The sequence below is a fragment of the Papaver somniferum genome, chromosome 6 (assembly GCF_003573695.1).
Source record: "Papaver somniferum cultivar HN1 chromosome 6, ASM357369v1, whole genome shotgun sequence".
Classification (NCBI taxonomy): Eukaryota; Viridiplantae; Streptophyta; class Magnoliopsida; order Ranunculales; family Papaveraceae; genus Papaver; species Papaver somniferum.
Window position 1 is genome coordinate 228,175 of NC_039363.1, and position 20,575 is coordinate 248,749.

Here is a 20,575-nt window from a genome sequence, read left to right on the forward strand (position 1 = left end):
TTGATGACAACACTGTGAATGAAATCTCTCATATTAGAATTCCCATGGAAGGTACTGACAAGCTAAGATGGGAACTATCTAATAATGGATTTTTTTACTGTTAAGCCTGCTTATAACTCTATCCTGAATGAACATTTAGCATCCAAACCCACAACAAGATCATCAATGATCGACCAATGTGAACTAACATTAGCCATGAAATACAAACATTAAACAGTACCAACATTAGCACTGCAACATTAAACTAAACACACTAACCAGTACTATTCTGATTCTGACCACATATGTTAAATTTGTAGCCAAAGATAGTGATTTAGGGAATTGGATCCCCCTGTGTATGCGGTAAATTAAAAGAAAAAGGGACAAACCCAGACCCAACAATCACTGATAGGAAAATAGAAAATGTTGTGATGAAAAATGACGCTGCCTTTACGGCAGCGTTATTCTCATTCTCATTTCCGTGCTCTTCTTCCTGGCGTGGTTTGGTGGTGGTGGGAGACTTGGGAGATGGACCACTTAGGATCCTTATATCCACTTTTTGACCACATGAACAGTGGTCAGTGGAAATGAAGAAAAAGTGTCCTGCAGCAGTGAGAGGGATTATGACATTTCCTGACATGGTGTACAAATCCATTGGTGACGAGGCATTACAGCTTCTAAAATTGGTAAAATCAACTTCAACCACATTATTCAGTGTGTCTGTCATAATAATAAACTGCACACAATAATCTTGTTTAGCACACTAACCATTGGAGAAGCTCTAAGACAATTTAAAATACCATGAAGTTCTGGTTTGTGTAGTGCAATGTACACTACTGTTTAGTAGTAAATAATTATACAGTTGAACCTTCATATAGAATAAAATTTTCTGCTCCCAATTTAGGCCAGTTATAAATTTATAATTAAATTTTTTGTCGTTTGAGTTTTGTGAAGAAAATGGCACAAATCATGTATGATACTGTGCATATAAGAGTGTCCACGGATCTCTCTCCTATATATAATTTTGTATTAATGATTGTATGAATTGTGACAAACTAAACATAGTTTTTAGATGCATAGTAAAAGAAATAGAAATCTTATGAATAATTTAAACATTTCTAATAAATATTTGTTTATCATAATGTCATTTTTATGTTTTTATTACACAAATGTGTTAAAATTAGCCTGTACCTTTTCCAAGTGAACCTCTACATAATAATACTTTTATATGTCCCCATTGATATTCTTATATCCAAGTACTACTGTAGTGTTTTTTCATGTAACCTTTGGCTTTTTATTCGGCATAACAAAGAGTGTTTGTCTGTTGCACCTACCTGTTTTGTGATTTTTGTGATTTTCCATGTTAATTTTGATATGTGAGATCAGGTAATGATCCATTTGCAAGATACAAACTAATTAATTAATAACGTAATAACAACGAGAACACTTTATATCTTCTAAGACGGGCTACGACGAAGAAATTTTTTATCGTTCTTTTCATTTACGCTTTCCATCATTTTAGACTGATGGTATTGATAAAGTTTCTAACTCTATCTATTATCCATTTCTGAAAGACGAAAGTCGCATATGATTCATATGAATTTTTTTTTCTTGGTTCAAGTCTAGTACAAAAGCTAGAAGTTGATGTTCTTAATGCAAATTAAGGATATTTATTCTCAATAAACACTGGAATTTCAAGCGAGTAATTGAGATAATAAATATAACTGAAAAAGCGGGGTCTAACAAGCACACACAATATTTCGCTTAGCAATCTGTATGGACAAACTCCAATATACTTTCAAGAGAACCAACTAGACAGTTAGACTCAATCTTAAGAAAAGTATATCAAAGAGTTTATATCTCAATTTATCAATTCAATCCTCAATAAAACAAATAGGAATTTGCGAGCCTAATTGAATAAGAGAAATAATTTGGACGGTATCACAAACCAATATCCAAGTGTCAATCAATTCGATCAACAACCCAAAGGTCGGATTCAAGAACTGATTGAATTTAACACACAACCTGTGATATTTCTATTATATAAACAAATATAATGCGGAAAATAAATAACAAAGACACCAGAAGTTTTGTTAACGAGGAAACCGCAAATGCAGAAAATATCCGGGACCTAGTCCAGATTTGAACACCATACTATATTAAGCTGCTACAGATACTAGCCTACCGCAAGATAACTTCGGACTGTAATTTAGTTGAACCCTAATCAATCTCACACTGATTCATGGTACAGTCGCGTTCCTTACGCCTCTGAATCCCAGCAGGACTCTGCGCACTTGATTCCCTTAGCTGATCTCACCTACAACTAAGAGTTGCTATGACCCAAAGTCGAAGACTTGATAAACCAATCTGTCTTATATAGAAAAGTCTATTGTTATGAATAAATATGTCTCCCACAGAAATACCCAAGATTTTTGTTCCGTCTTTTGATAAATGAAGTTGAAGAGGAACCAATTAATAATCCAGACTTATATTCCCGAAGAACGGCCTAGAAATATCAATCACCTTACAATAATCTTAATCGTATGATAGCGAAACAAGATATTGTGGAATCACAAATGATGAGATGGAGATGTTAGTGACTACTTTTTATCTTGCATATCGGAGATCAATCTCGAGAAAATCTTAGAGAAGATAATACTCGATACGATAGAATAAAGAAAGTCAGAGCACGCAACTATAGAGAAAATAATTGGTTCTTGCTTCATAACCCCAATGAAGTATTCAATTCGGTAACCTACAGGGTTTCGTGAAAAACCTAAGGTTAAAGGAGAATCGACTCCATATGCAACTAGTTTCACACAGGAGGTGTGGTCATTAGGTTTCCCAGTTGCTAGAGTTCTTCTTTATATAGTTTTCAAATTAGGGTTTGCAATCTAAGATACCTTGGTAACAAGGCATTCAATATTCACCGTTATATGAAAACCTGATTAGATTCAAGCTAATATCTTTCAACCGTTAGATCGAACTTAGCGTGTTATACACAAATGAAATATGCTTTCATTTAGATAAGGGCAACCGTACCTAAACATGTGCACACAGTTAGTTCAGCAATAGTTAACCGAAGTTAGCCATATGATCACTTTCATATTAACCATATTCATCTTAATCAAAACTAGTCCAAATGACTCAAATGAAACTAATTGTGGAGTTGTTCAATTGTTTATATTCTTGTAGAAGTATACAAAACACGATTGAAGCAAAATCGATTTTGATTCACTTGAATCAATTCATGATCATTATAGCCACGGTTTGAAAAAGAATGCATTCATTAATTTATAAATGTATTAGTTCATGAATAACCGATTTTAGAATTTAACCAGCTCAGGTACGCATACCGGTTTGCATACCTAATTAGCCGAACTGAGTTTGGGTTCGCCAGAACGCATATCACCAACCTCAGTAGTATTCTGGAACTTGAGATTTACGCCAGTATGCATACCGGTATGCATACTTAAGTTCCCAGACTTCACTTAACCAATGAGTACGCATACGTGTATGCATACCATGGTTCCCAGACTTTCACCAAACCAAGCAGTACGCGTACGGGTATGCATTCCATGGTTTCATATATGGACAACATATATGCAAGTATGCATATTATGCTATATCCAATAATGGTTAGTCGTTCTAAACTCCATTTCAATTATTGAAACTTTCTTAGAGGATAACAATAGTTGTTTTCACTAACTATTAGCATCAAAGCGATTTTCAAGATATTGGAATAATCAATACGAAACATTCCAGGTTTACATTAAATGATTTTCTCATACAAATCATGTAAGATGTTACTAAGCAATTTTCACATGATCATCTTTTGACTGGCATCAAGAATATAAGATGAAATTGGTTAAAGTGAAAGCTTACCAACACATATTTCGAGAAATATATAAGCAAGTTAAACTCAGCTCGAAATATCAAATGTGTATAATCGAAATACTATATAGTAATACAACTTTTGTCTCAAGAAGGGAGATAGAGTAGAAATAAACTTTCTGAGTGATAGATGAGTTTCAGTCTCCACATACTTTTGTTGATGAAGTTCCACAAGCTCTCCTTAGTAGTTCTTTGTCTTCAATTGATTAATGCCATGAAGTCTAAATCTCAACTACACAATCTATCCTAGTCCGAGAAATTACTATAATTAGACTAGGAATAAAGACTTATAGTTTTGATCACTAAACTTGGCAAACAAGCTTAAGATAGCAACGGTTGCGAGTTCGACCGAGAAGTTCTCTAACAATCTCCCCCTTTGTCAATTTTAGCGACAAAACTATCAATAAAAAACTATCAATACATACAAATGCTTTGATCTTCTTTGTTCTTCAACACTACTCGATATCTTCGTCACTTCCAAGTACTCCATGATTCTAAAGGTGTTCAATTCATCATCACATTTGTTGAAGATCCGTAGCTATAACAATGAGAAAACAGTTGCTCTCTATCATTGTTATACAATGTCATAGTATTATTACACAACATCAAAGTTCAATTGTACCACAACTTTGACAACAATACTATGGTGATATGTGTCACTTCCCCTTAGTAAATACTACATCTCAACATCAAAATCACTCCCCTTACATAATGATCCGTAAACCATATGTATATTTAGTGTGAACTACACATTAATTCTCCCCGTTTTTTCAATAAAAATTGGCAATGATATGAAAACTAGTGGGATCCTCATGAAATTTTCATAGAGACACTTTATGACCAAAAGAAATAAACATATAAACTTTGTTTAGATGATTTCGCATAGTCGAAACTAGGGTATTCATCAAGGAGTTTATAAAGATACAAGAAAACTCCTATAATATTTCACAGCCGCACTCCCCACAAAGATTAGGCATTTAAGCAAAAGTTCAAAAAGAACTCTCCCCCATAAAATGTCATTCCCGAAAGAACAACAAGAGCGACCTTACTTTTACAAGAAAAGAAGAATTTCAAAAAAACTTTGACCTAACAGAACTGTTATCTATTTAGGAAAAAAATGTGACATTGAATCAACAGTACACTGACGTTCTAATCCTTGAGACCAGGGGAAAAAGGCTAGAAAACTAATGAACCAAAACAACATCAATAGACTGCCGTAAGTGTTGAAACCTAGCAGTATCTAAAGGTTTGGTGAGAATGTCATCCAGTTGTTGTTCGGAGGAAAAAATTCCATATTGATAATATTATTTTCATAGATATCTCTAACAAAATGATACCTTAAGTCAATGTGCTTAGTTCTTGAGTGCTCAACAAGATTCTCAGTCCATAATCTTCATTATACCAGTATTAATTCCATAATCCATAGAAGTTGAGTACAACATGAACCCGCAACAATGTACTCTGCTTCGCATGTAGACAAGGATTGTGAGTTTTGTTTCTTGCCATGTGATGGGCTGTCGTACGCACAACAAATTAATAAAGATATTTCCCACTAATTAACTAGTAATATAGCGGTAGTAAGAGATCGTTCCCACAAAGAGTTGTGTAATTGATAGGTTATTTGATTAGCAAAACAAAGTAAATAACAAAGGGGGGTTTTGGTTATGAGATAAATATAAAGACAATAAGAAAAGAAAGATGATTAAGGAATCCTTCGTCGTTACCAAGCGTTAACAGGATTAAAATACTTATATATTTTCCATTATAACCATTCATCACCAATAGTAGAATAGAATATAGCTCAGTGCTATCCCCAAAACTCCTTATACCACGGATATGGAAGCTCTCCAATATCAGATTCTATTCAACTGAACCACCAAGTAGTAGCTCACTCAAGGTGTAATCCAATTGAACGCTTTATTATTTGTAAATTAGGTTGAACCTAGTAGTTGAACTCTTAGATCAAGGTCCACTTGCTGGTGTTGTTTTCACACACGATTCCTCTACAAAATCCCTCTGTAAGGTCTCGCGATTTCTACTTGTGTAGAGAGTTAATCGATGATTACTTATCTCCTAACTTCTACTAGTAATAGAATGATCAATAGACTAATCTAGTTGCGCACCCAAATCAATCTAAGAATCAATCATAAACCCTAGATATAATGAAAACAAACGATGATGATAAAAATTCCCAATAGATTTGTATTATTAATAAAACTTCACGCTTAGAACATTGAATTCATCCTTAATCAACAAAGGATTTAGCTACTCATATTACAAAGAAGATGAATAATGGTGGTTTCCCCCTAAAGGGGTAAACCCTAGGTTTTGATGTAAAACTTGTGATATGAGACGATATCTTTTTTACATAACTTAATACCTTTTTATAGGTTTACATTACTTGGCCTTCACGTATCCTAGTCGGTTAAGGAACCCGACCCGAAAAAACGAAATAGTGACTCCAAACGTGCACTTAGGCCTTCATAACCTAAAAATAAGGTATTCAGGGACTTTAAGTACGCGTACCCGTACGCGTACTGCAAAATCCAGCAGAAATTTTTGGACTTCAAGTATGCATACCCGTATGCATACTTTACCTTCTTCGGTATTCGATAAAAACTCGTTTTGGCCACAACTTCTTCGTCCGAACTCGGAATGACCTCATTCTTTTTGAATTATTTTTATCATTAAATTCTATTCAATATGGTGATGAGAAATACTTGATTTGAATGAGTTAATCTTGGTCTTTGGCCCGTCTCTTGATTTCGAGCGTTTTGCTCCTTTTCGTCGCACTTCTTCCACTTCTCTTGGACTTAGGCAGTTGGATACGTGGAATACTTCTATTTATATATATTTTCAGCACTTTGTAGCTTTTTTTTGGAAGATTCACCTAATGAAGATAAATAAGAGAAAACAAGAGTAATAATACGAAAATATGCAAGAATAATAGCTAAAGCAAGTACGGAATGGACACTAAAATCATATGAATTATGCACTTATCATTATGCCATGCTATAATATTCAACCCAACATAAAAAAATCCACCTATTCTCTTTCTGTTTTCCACACATACTGCCCAATCTGCATCTGAATAGGCAGTAATATCAGTGTTAGTATCAAAAGTATAAGATAGATCATACCCGGAAGTGTGTTGGATATATCGCATGATCCTCTTTGCAGCCTTAAGATGAGATTTCTTTGGATTCGCCTGAAATCTGACACAACAACCAACACTAAAAGTAATATCAGGTCTAGAAACTGTAAGATATAAAAGGCTTTCAATGATAGATCAATAAATATTTTGATCCACATTTACTCCCTTCTCATCCCGATGTACTTAACCAGTAGCGGGCATTGGTGTTAGTTTTGCAGTTGACTTATCAAGATCGAACCTTGTTACAAGATCCTTAGCATATTTTTCTTGATATAAGTAAATTCCATCCTTATGTTGTTGAATCTGTAATCCTAAAAAGAATTTTCATTCACCAACATTGCTCATTTCAAACTCCTTTCCAACAGAAACTTGAAAATCTTTGGCAAGTTTTTTATAAGTGGATCCATAGATGATATCATCCACATAAACTTGAGAAATGACAACATCTTTCCCACTCCATTTGGTAAACATGGTTTATCAGCTCCACCTCTCGAAAAACCTTTCCTAAGAAGAGAAGTAGTTAGTTTTTCGAACCAGGCACGAAGTGCTTGTTTTAACCCATATAATGCCTTTTTGAGATTAAGGACATGATCTGGGAAATCAAGATTTTCAAATCCCTACGGTTGAGAAATATAGACTTATTCCTTTCAATTTCCGTTTAGGAACGCGGATTTAATGTCCGTTTGAAATAACTTAACCTTAAGAAAACAAGCATGATCCAATAACAACCGAATGGACTCAAGGCGTGCCACATGAGCAAAGCTTTCGTCAAACTCGATACCCTAAATATGTGAATATGCTTGAGTGACAAGTCTAGCTTTGTTTCTGACAATAGTGCCAAATTCATCAGACTTGTTCTTGAATATCCATTTGATACCAACAATATTGATATTTGAGGGACAAGGTACGATCTCCAATACATCTTATCTTTGAAATTAATTTAACTCTTCATGCATTGCATTCACCCAAAAGGGATCAGTAAGATATTCATCAATATTCTTAGGTTTTACTTGCGAAAGGTAACAACCGAAATTGCAAATATTTTGGAGATTTCCTCTCGTCTTAGCTGTATAATTTTTCCCTCCAATAATACTGTTAGTATCATTATTCCTTTGAACCAAGAGATGACGTGGAGGTACACGTTCTTGTTCAACAGGAATAGCCTGATCTGAGCTTTTCTCCTCGTCACTAGAAATATTAGGATCAGTGACTGTTGGAAAAACTTCAACCGATTCTGAGATTTCCTTGACTTTCTCAATTGTCTCGGTTGGAGGAAATTCAACAGGAGGGACAAATTTCCAAATATTGTTATTTCTTTTTCCCCTGCATTCTGCTCCCCACCATTAGTTCCTGTAATTACTTTTTCTGGAGTCCATCTTGGCTTCAAATTTCTAGAACAACTTTTATCAGCATGGCCAAGAACCAAACATCTAGTGCATTTAGTTGGTTTCCACTGATATTCAACAGGCAAATCCATTTTAATCTTACCATCAATTACTAATGGAATGCTAGTTTGTTTCGAACACTTCTTCACTTAATACCCTTTTTGGGAATTTTAAAAAAGGGCCCATGTGGGGAAAAATATTTAAGAAAATGTCCACGTTTGTTTCAATATCAATTTAATGCCCGGCCGTTAGGAATTCCGTCCGGATCCACCATTTTAGTAAAAACTCGTTTACTTAGTCAATTTATCATCAAACGAGATGAGAAAATAGTGGGCGCAATTACAAATTTACTCATTTTTATAGATCATCTTTCACCGTTCGTTTGATTAATCTACGACTGAAATTATCAATGAGGAAAAAGATCTTCTTAGTGTCTCCAACTCATCTCCACAAGCAGGTTCTCTGTTCATTAATTCCTAACTTCGTCCCCTCCGTCATCCCCACAACCAGGTTCTCTGCTCATCAACAAATAATGTAATCTCCCCTCAAACCCATCTCACTTCCTTAATCAATAAATAGATCTAACCAATATCTTCCAATCCCTCGTTGCCAAACCCCAATTAGATGTTGTACCATTCTCAAGATTATAATCTATGAGATGATGGCGCAAGATCGTGGTGATTTTGGGTTGTTTTGAATGATAAAATGGCTGGAAAGACACCCAAGAAGAGAAAGAAAATAGCAGGTGTTACTGCTGATACCTAGGGTTGATAATGGAGGATATGCAAGCGGTGATTAGAGTTAGCAAATGGAGTCACCGACAACGGTAGTTCTCTGGAACAATCGAGTTAGTTCTGGGGTCAATTTAATTAAGAGTTGCTCTTGCTTTCATGGATTTTCATGGATGGGTTCACATTCACTTTGAAATCACAGCAACACAAGATGAAATTTGGGGGGTTTGGTATAAATTCGTTAATTTCGTTTTGAGAGTAAATTTATGGGTTTAAATTGATGTATGGTAATAAATTGCTTGATATAAATCAAGTAGTAGGCGAGGTTGTGTGTTGTATGCCTGTACGGTAATCCCATCAGTATCTTGACTCTCGAGTTTTGTTTGATAATGGCTTGATCTTTGTTTCGTTTCATTATTTGACTGCAAATTCGTAGGTGCAATAATGTTTTGTATCTTGGTGGTGTGTTATTCAAATTAACTGGTGCATCTTTTATGGATGAAATCCTAATTTTATTTGTCTGAGTATGGAGAGATTTTCGACGCCGGAAAAGGTACTGTCGTCGGATAAGAAATAGAGTGCGTCGTATAACCATGGAAACCCTTCAAAAGGTGGGCAACCTTTATCGTTCATTATTTGAATCGATTTACAACCATATGGTTTAACTAGTTAGTGAGTCTGGCGTTTCACAAGGTTTAATAAGGTCCTAGTTACATGATTCAAGGGCTTGAATATGTTTTCCCAAGCCTGATTTATTGCCACATACGCACTAATGTCGGTTAACCGTTTTTTCAATAAAATAGGATGAAAAAGGTCAAACCGTGGGCAGTAAATTAATATTGAAAAAACCGTGGACATTTTATTAAATGCATTTCCTCACATGGGTATTTTATTAAAACCCCTGCTCTTTTATGTTTGGAACACTGTCAAGTGTATGATTGATAGTGCTTGAACACCCGTCAATAACGCTCTTTCCATTATGTGCAGAAAAAAAAATGATTCGAGCATAACAGTAGGAAAAAAATATTTAAAAAAAACGGCATAATTTTAAAAAATAATTAAATTACCATGTTTGTTGAGCATAATATGTTTAAGAATCTTTTAATAGTTTACTCGAAGAGATATCAGTGATCAGAGTTGGCTGTTAGAATAGTCCAACTTTACATGGTAGGTGAGCAAAAATGGCACCCAATTTTTGGTTTCAAGCGCGAGTATAATTCAAATAAGATATGCAACATTAAGGTATTTTTTTACTGATTAAGAAAAGGAAATTACAATCACACAACTGTCTGGTACAGATCCATCCCTCGATAGACGTACCAACACCTAATAGAACAACCAAAGATGAAAAATGCAGACGATCACTCGATAATACATGCTTAAAGAAACAAATTAAAAACTTAATGTTGCACAAAGATCACTCAATAATACATCATCACATTAGCTTCAGATAATTAAGTCTGGATGATAGTATCACTGAAATACCATTAATCACTTGGTCGCGGAGAATAACGATGATGAACTAAGATCAGAAGTTGATGATTGCAGCGTTCTGCTCTTGCAGCAACACTTGCATGATAGTACGGAAGGAGAACACCCCATTTTCACCAGTAAACCTCCATTTTCCAAACATTTATTAACACAATAACCTGCTGTGCAAAGGCTGCAATCTGTTATGGGGGTTGGAATGAAAGCCTGTCCAGCTCTGCATATATTTTCTGGAGGTGTTGGCGGAGGTGGTGATGCGGTTGGAGGTGGGGGTGATGGAGGTGGCGGTGGGGGTGATGGTGGAGGTGGTGATGGGGATGGAGGTGGTGGTGATGGGGATGGAGGTGGAGGTTGTGATGGGGAAAGAGGTGCACAACAACACTGTTCCACCCATTGATACGCATCATTCTTACAACCATCCGGACATATTCCTAGGCACTGATTCCCTCCGTTTAACAAGCCTTTTTCCTTGCATTTTTCCGCACATAGAGGTTGGAGAGCGCAGCCTATGCCGTCCGTATGTGGAATCTCTTTATATAATTGGCCAGCAGCACATATCTTATTATCAAGGAAATCAATCAGCGTAAATGTTTTTGGCTCTGAAGTAGCTGGAGGAAGGGGAGGTGATGGCGGAGAGGAGGGTGGTTTGTTACAGCAGCACTGACAATACGTCTGTTTTTGATTCTCCTGCAATAAGCACTTGTCAATGGCAACTGAGCTTTTCATACTTGCACAATTATTTCTACACCAATCACTGCAAAGGGGACAATTCATGCTACTGAAAAATCTCCTCTCGATGTATGCATCACCAGGTGTACAAATATTTTGCCACCATTTTTCTGATGATGCCAACTCTGCAATATATGGATGTATCAATGCATTAGATAACAGATACCTATATATGTTTGAAAATCTTAAAGCAAAGCGAAATCAACTACCTCATGCGCTCATATATGGAACTAACCTGTACAGAAGAGAGACATGCATAATATGAATGCCAGAAGGGCATTAGAGCAAGTAAAGCTAGGAGACGTTCTCCCACTTATCGCCATCTTCATTAATGAGCACCGCTTTCTAGTTTGTTCTTTTTTTCTTGAAAGAAAGCTTTTTGTTGTTGTTGAATCTGGTGTTCCACGTTAAGCTATTTATAGACCTGAATTTAGGTGAAATAACACTAGTATCCTAGTCAAGATTTTGGATATAGTTAAAATAATGGGAATGGATCCACTGCCTTAGAGAAATCTCATTTTATTTAACATGTTATCATTTCACGGTATACATCCGATGGCAAAATCCAAAGATACTTATATCCTAGCTTGGCTTGCGCCGAGCTAAACCTGGTAACAACATTATCAAAGTGTCCGTTGGCAGAAAAGACTAATAGTACTCCACTATATTGCCATCAGTGTAATCTACGTATACTTGTTTGATTGTGCTTTAATTTGAAACATGAAGTCAAAGTAGCTTGTGCGGAGAGCCGGAGAATGTAATCAATTAATTATAGCAAAAATGGCACCCAATTTTTGGTTTCAAGCGCGAGTATAATTCAAATAAGATATGCAACATTAAGGTATTTTTTTACTGATTAAGAAAAGGAAATTACAATCACACAACTGTCTGGTACAGATCCATCCCTCGATAGACGTACCAACACCTAATAGAACAACCAAAGATGAAAAATGCAGACGATCACTCGATAATACATGCTTAAAGAAACAAATTAAAAACTTAATGTTGCACAAAGATCACTCAATAATACATCATCACATTAGCTTCAGATAATTAAGTCTGGATGATAGTATCACTGAAATACCATTAATCACTTGGTCGCGGAGAATAACGATGATGAACTAAGATCAGAAGTTGATGATTGCAGCGTTCTGCTCTTGCAGCAACACTTGCATGATAGTACGGAAGGAGAACACCCCATTTTCACCAGTAAACCTCCATTTTCCAAACATTTATTAACACAATAACCTGCTGTGCAAAGGCTGCAATCTGTTATGGGGGTTGGAATGAAAGCCTGTCCAGCTCTGCATATATTTTCTGGAGGTGTTGGCGGAGGTGGTGATGCGGTTGGAGGTGGGGGTGATGGAGGTGGCGGTGGGGGTGATGGTGGAGGTGGTGATGGGGATGGAGGTGGTGGTGATGGGGATGGAGGTGGAGGTTGTGATGGGGAAAGAGGTGCACAACAACACTGTTCCACCCATTGATACGCATCATTCTTACAACCATCCGGACATATTCCTAGGCACTGATTCCCTCCGTTTAACAAGCCTTTTTCCTTGCATTTTTCCGCACATAGAGGTTGGAGAGCGCAGCCTATGCCGTCCGTATGTGGAATCTCTTTATATAATTGGCCAGCAGCACATATCTTATTATCAAGGAAATCAATCAGCGTAAATGTTTTTGGCTCTGAAGTAGCTGGAGGAAGGGGAGGTGATGGCGGAGAGGAGGGTGGTTTGTTACAGCAGCACTGACAATACGTCTGTTTTTGATTCTCCTGCAATAAGCACTTGTCAATGGCAACTGAGCTTTTCATACTTGCACAATTATTTCTACACCAATCACTGCAAAGGGGACAATTCATGCTACTGAAAAATCTCCTCTCGATGTATGCATCACCAGGTGTACAAATATTTTGCCACCATTTTTCTGATGATGCCAACTCTGCAATATATGGATGTATCAATGCATTAGATAACAGATACCTATATATGTTTGAAAATCTTAAAGCAAAGCGAAATCAACTACCTCATGCGCTCATATATGGAACTAACCTGTACAGAAGAGAGACATGCATAATATGAATGCCAGAAGGGCATTAGAGCAAGTAAAGCTAGGAGACGTTCTCCCACTTATCGCCATCTTCATTAATGAGCACCGCTTTCTAGTTTGTTCTTTTTTTCTTGAAAGAAAGCTTTTTGTTGTTGTTGAATCTGGTGTTCCACGTTAAGCTATTTATAGACCTGAATTTAGGTGAAATAACACTAGTATCCTAGTCAAGATTTTGGATATAGTTAAAATAATGGGAATGGATCCACTGCCTTAGAGAAATCTCATTTTATTTAACATGTTATCATTTCACGGTATACATCCGATGGCAAAATCCAAAGATACTTATATCCTAGCTTGGCTTGCGCCGAGCTAAACCTGGTAACAACATTATCAAAGTGTCCGTTGGCAGAAAAGACTAATAGTACTCCACTATATTGCCATCAGTGTAATCTACGTATACTTGTTTGATTGTGCTTTAATTTGAAACATAAAGTCAAAGTAGCTTGTGCGGAGAGCCGGAGAATGTAATCAATTAATTATAGCTGATGTTCCATATTTACAAAGGCTCCCTAGTCCGTCTCTAGTTGAAGCCGTGGAAATGATACAATTCAATCAGGCTACAATGAAAAATTAATTGTACCGTTTTTCTAAAAACTGAAGGAATACTATTTTAGACAAACCTCAAATTAGTTAGGAAAGACTAAAAATCTATCTGTCTAACCTAATATTATATAGGAAAATTTACATTATTTATATTTTTGAAACATTACATGGGTAAACGAGGAGCGTTACGGTAATTTGTCTATACAAATATTAGTATCAAATTAAATCGTAGGGCACAAATGAAAGTTAGTTTACTTAATTTCGTAATCCTACAATTATAACGACATTATGATGCTATCATTTGAGTTTCTAGTTTTCTCCACTGCTTTAATTTTATTCCCCTGGTTTTGTTCCCATGTGCTATTAAACTTTGAAAAATATAACTATTAAAAAAAGACTCTCTCACTTCTCTCTCTTTCTCCTCCCTTTCTCAAAAGAAAAAGAAAAGCTTTGAACTGCTTGCTCAGATTTTATCTTTTTGGACCAGATCTGAGCAAAAATTCTTTTTATTTCAAAGTTTTTGATAGTAGATAATGAGTAAGACGTTTTTACATCGTTTCTGGTGCTTTTGACATATTTCTTCATCGTTTTATGGCGATTTTTCTTCATCTTTGTGGGGCGAGTTCTTCAAATTTTAATGGCTGGTTCGTGACTTGCTTATCTCGATTCAAAAACATCGACGGTTCATCATTACATCACTTTCAATCAGCATCTGTGTTTGTGTGGATCGACAAATTCATGGGCAAATTACTTCTTTGTTTTAGGAGCATCTCTTATCGAAGAAGACTACAATCTGATTAAACGGTCGAAAATCATTTCCAGATATACCATCATCTGTCCCTTATACATAAGAAGAAATTGGATATCTTTGCAGTTTATTGCGCTTTCTCTTCGCGATCTACTTGTAATTGATGTCCTTGTTTGTGTTAGGGTCTTGATTATCTTTAATTTTGATATTTTGTTATTTTTGTAAGCGAACATGTAATCACTGTTTTGATTTGAATGAATTGAAATATGATGATTGTCCAAAAAAAATAATATATATATATAACTCTTAAACTTTGAACGCAAATTTAATATAATTATTGTTTTCTTCTTTTTTCTTGAAGGGGTTATTGTCTTATTTATCTGATGCACTATTTATTTTGTGACCTTTTGTATTAGCTAAGTACAAGTGTATTTAATTTCCTACGGGACTTATTTGAAGACAAGAAGAAAATATTTGGGTTTCATCCAAGAAACCCATAGTTAATGGTGGTCCGGGTGTGAAAAATCCGAAGGTTATGGAGGAAGATACTAGAAGAAAATTTTGAAGAACGAAAGGATGTATATTTACTAGTAGATGATTATTTTTTTATTTTTTTGGTCAATCAACAAATTTCAATTCATTTAAATCAAAACGTGATTACATGATTGCTTACAAGAATAACAAAAACATCAAGGTACAAGATAATAAAACCTCTAATACAAATGAAGATATCAATTACAAATACATCTTAAAGAGAAAGAACCATATACCGTAAAGATACCCAATTTTTGTAAATGTAATAGGTAAGGATGATGGTATAATCCGGAATCGATTCCGACCATTTAATCATATTTTCTTCTTCTTCAATAAGAGATACTCATGTAAGAAAGGAGTTTTTTGCCCAAAATCTTGTAGATCCAAACGAACCCGGATGCCCTGAATCCCTTAAATTAAATATAGATTCTAAGAAATACCGTATTGGATTGTTGATGTTCTTGAATCGAGAATAGCAACTCACGAACCAGCGATCAAAGTTTGAATAAATCACCCTCAAAGCAAAGAGAAACTCGCCCCAAATGGCAAAGAAAAATCGCTCCAAATAGCCAAGAAATATGTCAAATGACATCAAAAACAAAAGAAATCTACTTTATTTGATTAAAACTGAAAAGAAAAAAAAATCTTGCTCAGATCTAGTCCCAAAAGGAGAGGAAAACAGAGGAGAGAGAATAGGAGAGGAAAAACTAGTCAATAGTCAACATTAAGGAAAGAGATTTTGGAAAAATATTTTGAAGACGAGCTCATTAATTCAAGGGAAATGTGAATTTCAGTTGAACAATGGAAGGACAAAGAGATTTTTGTTGGATTATCGGATCATCAATGGCCCTTCAAAGATACATATCCAGCTGCATACAAAGTCTCCAAAGATAAGAATGTGTTAGGGTTCTAGACCAAAGCACAAGGTTTATGTGATAAAAATAGGTATAAAAGTCGAATAGTTGAAGAATTAAGAGGTTTAGAAGAAGATTAAGAGGAGAATGAGAAGAGAATAAGAAGATTAGAGAGATTGAAAGAGTTCTTGTATTAATTCTTGAGCTTTAACACAACTCGAGAGAAGTATTTATATCTTCTCATACTTGTGAAACAAGTAAAACTAAAAATAGAATTTAAACTAAACTAGGAATCTAAAACAAGCTAAAAATAGAAAAGCTATTTAAGGTAACTAAGCAAATTTGGAGTTGGCGTCACAACATCTCACCCTCCTTGAAAAATGGCTTTTCTTTAAGCCTGAAATTCTGAAAATACACCACGACACAACGAATATGCGTGTCTTGTATTCTCCATATAATTCACTCAAGCCATTGGTACGGCTTACCACGATCAAACAAAAAAATCATAGCCTTGGAGATTATAAAATAAAGTAGCCACAAATTGTTGTTCCACGCATCATAAGATGTGCATTTAAATTTTGGGCGATCAAACACCAAAGTCGATTGTAATGGAATTGATCATGCGAGTAGCCGTCGGTAAATTCTTCACTTTTCCTGCAACTTGGTTGACCTGAAGTGAAACTTCAATAGCAACACTTAGGTCTCGAAAACCTACGCCGAAATGCATGTGATTAGCCAAAATTTTCATTATTGCATGAACACTTTCTGTTGGATTGAAGTTATCCAAGACTGCTGGTAACAAATAATATGGAATAAGACCGATCTCTTCTATCGACGCACACTCCGTTTGTACTACACCCTTGAATGAGCTGCGATACTTCATAAATGTGGTACTGCATTGTTTGTTGATCCTTGAAGCTACTTTACCTCTTTCGTAGCAATTATCCAAAAATGCGAAATTGGAGAGAACTGTTTGATTGCTTTTCCAAAACAGAAAAACACAATCTACTATGTTATTGATACAAAACATTCCTTTGCCAAGAAGACTATCCAGCTTATCATCGTATGATGTTTGTGTTGACTTTCCACGATCAAAGACGAAGTCCACTATTTGAACCCCTTGTTGTACTATACACCCATGGATGGTGAAAAGTGTATATAAGTACAGTCTTTTAAACTTGAAAACCAACATCTGTTTGTTTTTAATTGAACGTTGTGAAATCAGTTCAGTGCCATCTGAAATATACTCGTCTCCCTGTAATGATCTTTTCTTATACATGTCCAACAAATGTAACCTTGGACTCCACTTATGAGCATTCATAGAATTAAATAATTTATGGTCTTCTGCACACAAAGCACTCAAATTGTTACCATCAGGAATTAATTTGTAGAATCTCTTCGAGAATCCATTATCATCAAATATAAAGACTACTTTTCCTCGGCATCTAAAATACGGATCCCTTGAGTGAAACCAAAGAGAATGATACCAGAGAAAATGTGGAGTATCCATAAATTTCCCAAATCTTACTCCATAGCCTGTACCAAGTATAGTACATAGCACTGACCCAACGGCATTGGATGGAGTTATAAAAATCCCTTTTAATGAGAATGCCGTAGAAGCTTATTGAATTACAGCGGACAGAAGGAAACCATGAAGATTACCAAGCACCTATGTAATAATAATCTTGTATAGAGAATCCTCCCAACGAATTGAATTTATAAGCGCGTAGTCGGAGCAACAATTCATATCGATCCAAGGACTGCAGGCGAATACAAACTCACGGAAAATTTTGAACTTGGCACGACATTCATACTGGCTCTTCGTATTCAAATTCAAAGCCTCTCCATATGCTGGAAATGTCGAACCTCCATAATTATCAGTCGTAGCATATACGAATGTTATCATAATAGAACTTCCGAAGTCATACATAAGAGTGACCACAGCTCGCAATATTTCAGTTGACATCTCATCAAGCAAAGACACAGCAAACTCCTTCATTCTAATTTTGCATAGGACATCTATCAATGAAATAAATGGAACATTATCAGCTGGCACATGTGCCTGTTGAAACATACGTCCTTTTGAGTACACATCCGCCGAAGTCAAGTACGTGACTATATTAGGAGATGATTTAACTTGCCCCATCCCTTCCAATAATTTTTGAACTTCATAAATATCTGTCCAAAATGTAAAATAGAGTACTGAATGTATGTCCACCACCACGTTTCCACGACCATCCTTGTTGATTTCTACCAGCACATTCGTGTAACTTTTCTTCCAAGGTTGGTATGCACACAACAATTCCAGGAAGATGTACCATATTCTAGTCACGAAGAAGAATAAATTTTCACTGCGTACACTAGGACTGACGAAGACAGCTCGCAGAAATTGAAAAATATCGGAAAGTATTCCTTCACGAAATTACGTTCGAAAGGTCACACTTCCTTGATCGAGACGATGATTCTCCACAATATGAAAAATTGTGAAATGTATAGTTCCTGGACATATTTGAGTAAAGAACACTTCATCATCAGTTTTAATGAGAACCACCAGCTTCCATGGCAGCAAAGTAACGTCTGTCCGGTGTGTTGCGTAGGTAAAGAAATCTGGGAAGTATAATTGAGCCAGATCGTCATACGATGTATGTTTTGACTTGCCACGGTCAAAAACCAAAAGCATAATACGAACTCCATGCCAAACTTTAACTAGTAAGTATTCTCCATCATACTTGTGGATACGGGATTTTGTTGGCTACTATCTCATAATCCGATTTTGTTTTTACGTGAATCCTCGAAATCCAATGTTCAGAGCCTCTGTAATAGGTGTATTTTTTCTTTTGAAACATGTATTTTTTTTTTGTCTTTTTTGTTTGCTTGGTTGTATTTATTCGTATGTTTTCTTATCCTTCTTTTTCTGGATATTATTTCTAATCTTCTAAGTCAATTATTATGTACCAAACGGGTAGCTAGGCATATATAAATGAAGGAGATATGGCACTACACTAACAAAAAAAAACTCCACGTCATTTTTTTCCGTCTTGTTCATGCATAAATTAGTCTAATACAATATAAAAATAGCAAAAGAAAATGACAAAAATAGATAACTCATTTCAAATAGGTGGAGCAAAACTTAGTGCGAGGTGTACGTTTCTCTTTTGTTGTGGGATCGGCATGCCTCCGTGAATCTATACTCGGGCTCTCAACCAAATGAGATCAATACATTTTAAATCGATCTGGCATGTGTATATTTCGATGAAAAACCAAATGAAATTAGAGAAACTAATGAAGAACGTTGAAGAAAACTGTGTAGGAGAGTGAACAATGGGGTATGTTTATAATTTTCAATAGAGAACAAACTGATGCTCTGGTCATGTGGTATCCTCGTGCAAGAAAAAACAAACTGAGGTTTGGATGTTCATGTAAACAAGTTAAATATCGCTTTTTGTTTGATTCCCATCCCATTTAGACGTTCACTTAAACAAGTTTATCTGCATGTGTTTCTCAACCACCGTGTTTTTGTTAAAATTTATTCACAAAATTGGTTAAAAAGACCAAAATCAACATTTTCTGGGTAAAATGGACAGTTAGATTTTGATACTGTTTAAATGGACAAAAATGTAAAAATAGGCAGGATGTAACCAGTTTCATCGTGCCCATTTTCAAATATTTTTTCTTATTTTTAATTTACATAGGATGTATCCAGTTTCATCCTTGCTATTTTTTAAATTTAAGCTAGGATAAAATTAGTTTCATCCTTACTATTTTTTTTGACCATTTCAGCCAAACTATTTTTTACTCGTCCATTTGAACCGTGATTTAAAAATATTTGGATAAATGACCCATTTTCCGAAATTTATTTGCATGTGTGATTCAAAATTGAAGTGATAAGATAACTTATTTTGAATGACGAATATATTCACATCTGATGTAAGCAAGTATCCTCGTGCACCACGTCCATCAAAAATAAATAAATAATATTCTTATCTTATTCACGGTAGGTGAGTAACGAAAATCCCATATAGTTGGCAACTTTTGTTTAGCTGGTTTAAGACCTATTTTTTTTTATTTGGGGTAATTTGCGTTACCTCCTCTGTAAATATTGGTAATTTGCATTATCTCCCCTACAATAATAAAATTAGCAAAACCTCCTCTTGTCAGTAATTACGTCTATTCCAAATTAGCTGACTCAGCACTAACTTACACGCGGTTTTTTGCAGGGAAGGTAATGCAAATTATCAATCTTTACATGGGAGGTAGCGCAAATTACCAATCTTTATAAGGGAGGTAAAGCAAATTATCCCAAAGAAATAGAAAACACGAGTAAGTTAGTGCCGAGTCAGCTAACTTGGAAAAGGCAGAATTACTAACGAGAGGAGGTTTTGCTAATTCTATTTCTGTAGGGAAGGTAATGCAAATTATCAATCTTT

General features: G+C 35.5%; 3 protein-coding genes across 3 annotated transcripts; all 3 read right to left on the bottom strand.

The window, feature by feature from the left end:
• Positions 1-209: 209 nt before the first annotated feature.
• Positions 210-706, bottom strand: LOC113286515 (mavicyanin-like). Its single transcript, XM_026535108.1, has 2 exons — positions 369-706; positions 210-231 (listed from the first exon to the last, which is right to left on the bottom strand). Exons 1-2 carry the CDS (start codon positions 704-706, stop codon positions 210-212), a joined length of 360 nt encoding a protein of 119 aa, XP_026390893.1.
• A 9,763-nt stretch (positions 707-10,469) lies between these two features.
• On the bottom strand, positions 10,470-11,688 carry LOC113285301 (protein enabled homolog). The gene is made up of 2 exons (XM_026534217.1): positions 11,596-11,688; positions 10,470-11,485 (listed from the first exon to the last, which is right to left on the bottom strand). Exons 1-2 carry the CDS (start codon positions 11,681-11,683, stop codon positions 10,635-10,637), a joined length of 939 nt encoding a protein of 312 aa, XP_026390002.1. The 5' UTR covers positions 11,684-11,688; the 3' UTR covers positions 10,470-10,634.
• Positions 11,689-12,285: 597 nt separating this feature from the next.
• On the bottom strand, positions 12,286-13,504 carry LOC113285302 (protein enabled homolog). Its single transcript, XM_026534218.1, has 2 exons — positions 13,412-13,504; positions 12,286-13,301 (listed from the first exon to the last, which is right to left on the bottom strand). The coding sequence occupies exons 1-2, from the start codon at positions 13,497-13,499 to the stop codon at positions 12,451-12,453; spliced, it is 939 nt and encodes a 312-aa protein (XP_026390003.1). The 5' UTR covers positions 13,500-13,504; the 3' UTR covers positions 12,286-12,450.
• Positions 13,505-20,575: the final 7,071 nt, after the last annotated feature.